The sequence below is a fragment of the Stegastes partitus genome, unplaced genomic scaffold (genome assembly GCF_000690725.1).
Source record: "Stegastes partitus isolate 25-593 unplaced genomic scaffold, Stegastes_partitus-1.0.2 Scaffold74, whole genome shotgun sequence".
Classification (NCBI taxonomy): Eukaryota; Metazoa; Chordata; class Actinopteri; family Pomacentridae; genus Stegastes; species Stegastes partitus.
In genome coordinates this window covers 429,494-433,894 of record NW_007577805.1, presented here as the reverse complement: position 1 = coordinate 433,894, position 4,401 = coordinate 429,494, and the positions used below count along the sequence as shown (strand labels likewise).

At 40.5% G+C, this 4,401-nt stretch overlaps 1 protein-coding gene across 1 annotated transcript; it reads right to left on the bottom strand.

The window, feature by feature from the left end:
• Nucleotides 1-349: 349 nt before the first annotated feature.
• Nucleotides 350-3,969, bottom strand: rps16 (ribosomal protein S16). Its single transcript, XM_008276478.1, has 6 exons — nucleotides 3,934-3,969; nucleotides 3,792-3,843; nucleotides 2,979-3,080; nucleotides 1,775-1,871; nucleotides 1,620-1,667; nucleotides 350-536 (listed from the first exon to the last, which is right to left on the bottom strand). Exons 2-6 carry the CDS (start codon nucleotides 3,837-3,839, stop codon nucleotides 391-393), a joined length of 441 nt encoding a protein of 146 aa, XP_008274700.1. The 5' UTR covers nucleotides 3,840-3,843; nucleotides 3,934-3,969; the 3' UTR covers nucleotides 350-390.
• Nucleotides 3,970-4,401: the final 432 nt, after the last annotated feature.

Genomic DNA, 4,401 nt, shown 5'->3' with positions numbered 1-4,401 from the left:
GACTTATGTTAATTTATTTAAAAGACTTTGATCGTTCCTCGTGGTGCCGAGGTCAGGGTCAAGCTCACTAACATCACAGCTACTGTGGACTGGTGTCAGCAGCAGGGACGGTGCTGCTCATGTTCTTTCTCCACATAAGTGACAGTCTGCTTACTTTATACACCGTTTTCCACTCACTGAATATACTGGAGTGCCTCAGAACTTAAACTGGAGGATGGTGCCTAGCAACGTACATAAATACGCAACCTACTATTCACTGTGTCTCTGAACAGAAGAGAGCGAGAACACTTGTGTGTGTGATGCACTCGTGGAATACAGCAAGTTAATAAATAAAAATCTGAGGATTCAATTCTTTGTTCCACCGATTTATTATGAAAATGTACATGGCGATTAACGGTAGGACTTCTGGTAGCGGGCGCGAGCTCCAGGTCCACCGAACTTCTTGGACTCGCAGCGACGTGGATCGGCGACCAGCAGGGTCCTGTCGTACTGGATCAGGATGTCCTTGATCTCCTTCTTGGAGGCCTCGTCCACATCTGCACAAGGACAAGAACACGGCGGGTTATTTGACGCTCTTGCTGCCTGTCCTTCACATGTCAATTAAGTGTTTCTATAATCTGCATACCCAGGTTTAGATAGAATACTGCTAGAACAGGCTGTAAACAGTGTGTATTATTGAGACATCTTCATCCAAGCCATGGTTATATTCTGCACTTAGGAGCTTGGGTTTCTTTCTCACCATCTTCTTTACTTAAGACATATTATGAAATGATTGAAGCTGTACATTAGAGTATCTGTCTAGTTCCCCCAATCCTTTCTGGTACTTCACATCAAGAGGCTGTTATTGCAGTGAGATGATTCACCACTATGACAAATGACCACATCCATGTGTGTACTCGAGAACAGAAAGGAGAAAAAAAAAAAATAGGATACTCTACATATACTCTATATTTTACATGTTGTCCTGGCTCTGGATTGAGCTTTTGAGGGCAAACCTCTAACTGAAAAATAAATCTGATCCATGTACCTTATAGGCAATGGGTCTGTTTTACCTTATTTAACAGAAATCTATGCATCTCCCTGGAATTTTACTCTTTGATTAACAGAAATGTTTATTATTTGGGTATGAAAAAAACCCAAACAACTGATTTAAAAGGTTTCTATAAATCATTTTAATACTGAACTCATCATTTTAGTGACAGTTGCTTCCTTCAACACCAGCTTAAACCTTTTAGCAGGAAAATCCCTGACATTAGACATCCTGCTCCTGAATACAGGGTGTACAGTGTACCAACACTTTGCTGACCTGCTCTGACATTATATCACCTTTCCTTATACAGCAAGTTCTACAGTCGAGCTCAGCACACGGCTGCAATCCTTAATGCAGCATTCAGTCCAGACTGCCGGTTCAGCACACGCAGGTGACTTTCTCTAAGCCAGCAAGATTTATCAGGAACAAAACTGGATGTCGACTTCTATCCACTATTGGCATTTATGGCTATGAAGTGCAACAAGGATGTAGAAATTTCTTGCCACTTATCCTCAGCGACTGTAACTGAGCCCCTTTGACATGCATATATTAGAAAAGCTTAAGCACAGCATAAAATTTTAATACTTACACTTCTGGTAGTATGCAACCAGGGCTTTGGAGATGGCCTGACGGATAGCTGAAAGACAAAATAAATCACTAGATGATTACACTGAAGCACCTTGTAAAAAGCAAAGCAACCATCAAACCTCTCAAGGGCCAAATCTGAGAAAATGTTCTGCTCACCATAGATCTGTGCGACGTGTCCACCGCCCTTCACTCTGACTCTGATGTCAACTCCAGCAAAGCGCTCCTTGCCCAGCAACAGGACGGGCTCCAAAAGCTGAAGTCACAATAATGGGAGAGGGAATTAATGTCAATGTTATTGTACTCATTCTTCTCAAGTGAACATTCAAGTTGTATTTTACCAAACATCTAGAAAAGCTTTTGCTGATAACATTTACGTTGAGAAAGTCTTAACTCTCTGAACCCCATGTAGCCTCTTTGTACTGTGCACTATAAAGTTCTGCATTTCTAGAAAACAGTACCACCATGGCTGGAAACTGAAAGAACTCCAAAACGTCCTTTGAGTGCTACAGCAGAGTTATATTGGCATGAATCACTTAAAGAAACAGCTAAAATCAAATTTAGTTGTTTATTTCACAAAAACAGGAAAAAAAGTAAAAAAATCTGGAATCAGCATGTGCAACATTTTTCCAAACTCCCACAGGTGTCACCCATACTGGTAATAATGACGTCTCTACATACTACACATAGTTTACATACATTTAGAATCTGTCTCCATAACCGTCTCCTATCTTGTCTATGTAAACACAGTCTGCAGTTCAGATCTGTGTTGCATGACTGTCACAGCTGAGTCAGTCGTAGCTTTCTATTTGTGCCGAGAATCATAATTACAAAAAATGTTTTGACAGAATTTGTTTACAGCAGTTTATTTGTGCCAATTTTTACAATGAGATATACAGAATAAAGTAAATTTAATAACATTTCCTGATGTTAAACTTCCACTAGGTTGTCTTTCCTCATGAAGACGAAGGTTACACATTATAATTGAAGGATTCTCACAAAGTTAAAAATCTAATTCTTGCTGTTACTTCAGTTTCTTGTGCTTCTACCCAGTGGCATGTGTTGGGTTGTAGAAAGTTAAAATGATTAAATATCGCAGTGTTATTGATAAAAATAAAGACCAATGTACAAAATATTCTCCCCATGTCCTTTGGGCATCGTCTCCAGTTTGACTTATGCCATCATTTAATAAAAAAAATGTAAACAGGAAAAACTTCCTGAGGTCTAGCATTAAATTCCAGGTGCAGGATTGGTCACTGTCCACCACATATATTAAAATTCACTCTCTCACTCAGTCATAGATGCCACCAGCATCGCCTTATCTCTCTCCTCCCATGTGCATCCTGATGCTCAGCTTCCTCACCTTGTACTGGAGGGTGGCGGGCTCCACCATCTCCAGGGGTCTGCCGTTCACCTTGATCAGGCCATTTCCTCTCTTGCAGTGGGCGACTGCTGTGGCGGTTTTCTATGAAAGAAACACAAGGCAGTCAAAAACAAGCAAGAGACGACATCCAGATAGGTAATGCAGCTACATGTCATTGTAAATAGTGTTAATACATGTATAATAGCTTTGACTTGCAATCAGTGCTTGTCCAAATATTTTGTCAGTGATTATTAATATTCACAAAGACACCTAATCAAATTCCTCGAATATTAATATCGTTTTGACAATTACACAGACTTTGATTGAGATTCAGCTAAACTACACAACTCCTAGCATCTTGTTAATTCAAACCACTGATGATGGTAACGCGTCATTTTTAGATCCATGTGACAATTTCAGGTTACTGCCCTTTATAAACAGAGTTATGCATTTCTATGACTGACTGTATGATGAGACGTTGACGATGTTCTCTTCTAAAATATCAGCACCCAAACCCCTGCTAGCAACCGGGCTAGCTGGGTAAGCTAACACACAGTAAAGCCGACCGGTGGCTAACACAGCAACACCCTCCCATTAGCAATGCAATCCGGTGTAAGTGAAATTCAGCTTCCCCGTAAAGTTTCAGTCCGTTCGAGCGTTATAACCGCGTACCAAACAGTTTAATTATTGAGGTACTTCGTGGTAAAGTCACGGCCCACCACCGCTCCATGCTAGCTGCTTTAACCACTGTCCGCTAGCCACACAAGTTAGCCGCATTACCACACGTGGAATAAATTCAACATATTTACTTACTTTACGCCCAAACACCTGGACAGACTGCAAAGGACCTTTAGCTGGCATGTTTCTGGAACGCACACAAGACAAAACACACATTACAAACCAGTCATTTGGCCTATTTTACAGTATTTTTAGCGGATCAGAATGAACACCATACCGTCTTCAGCCTGGGTGCCGTACGAAGAGACCGATGGGGTTTCACATGCAGAACATCAGGGGCTGCTGCGCGACAATTCAAGCTGCTTTGGGACAGCGTTTGCGACAGTTGCTCTTGCTCTACCTCCATTTTACATTCTGAGGGAAGTGAAGTGTTTTCATGTGTTTACAGCGTTTGAACATCACTTGCGGTAATGTAATACTGTAGTATCCCATCGTGTACTTTAAAGCACTTTATTTATTTTAAATTGTCTGCCATTTTTTAAAAATCTTGACAAATTATTTTCAAAGATTAATCAATATGAACATATGTTTATAATGTTCTATAATGTTCTCTTCATCAGAGACTAAGGAATGCAATCAAGACACAGATAATGAGCCACGTGCTTGCGAAATCAGGAGTAAAACAACAACAACAACAACAAGAAAGGAAAAAAGCTACATAAGGCACCAGAGTTAATATTCTGAT

Excerpts from the sequence above, each read along its gene's own strand:
- rps16 (XM_008276478.1), bottom strand. The coding sequence starts at position 3,839 with ATGCCAGCTAAAGGTCCTTTGCAGTCTGTCCAGGTGTTTGGGCGTAAA. Across the intron at positions 1,872-2,978 it reads CCGCCACCCTCCAGTACAAG|CTTTTGGAGCCCGTCCTGTT; the intron begins GTGAGGAAGCTG and ends TTGTGACTTCAG. Across the intron at positions 1,668-1,774 it reads ACACGTCGCACAGATCTATG|CTATCCGTCAGGCCATCTCC; the intron begins GTGAGCAGAACA and ends TTTGTCTTTCAG.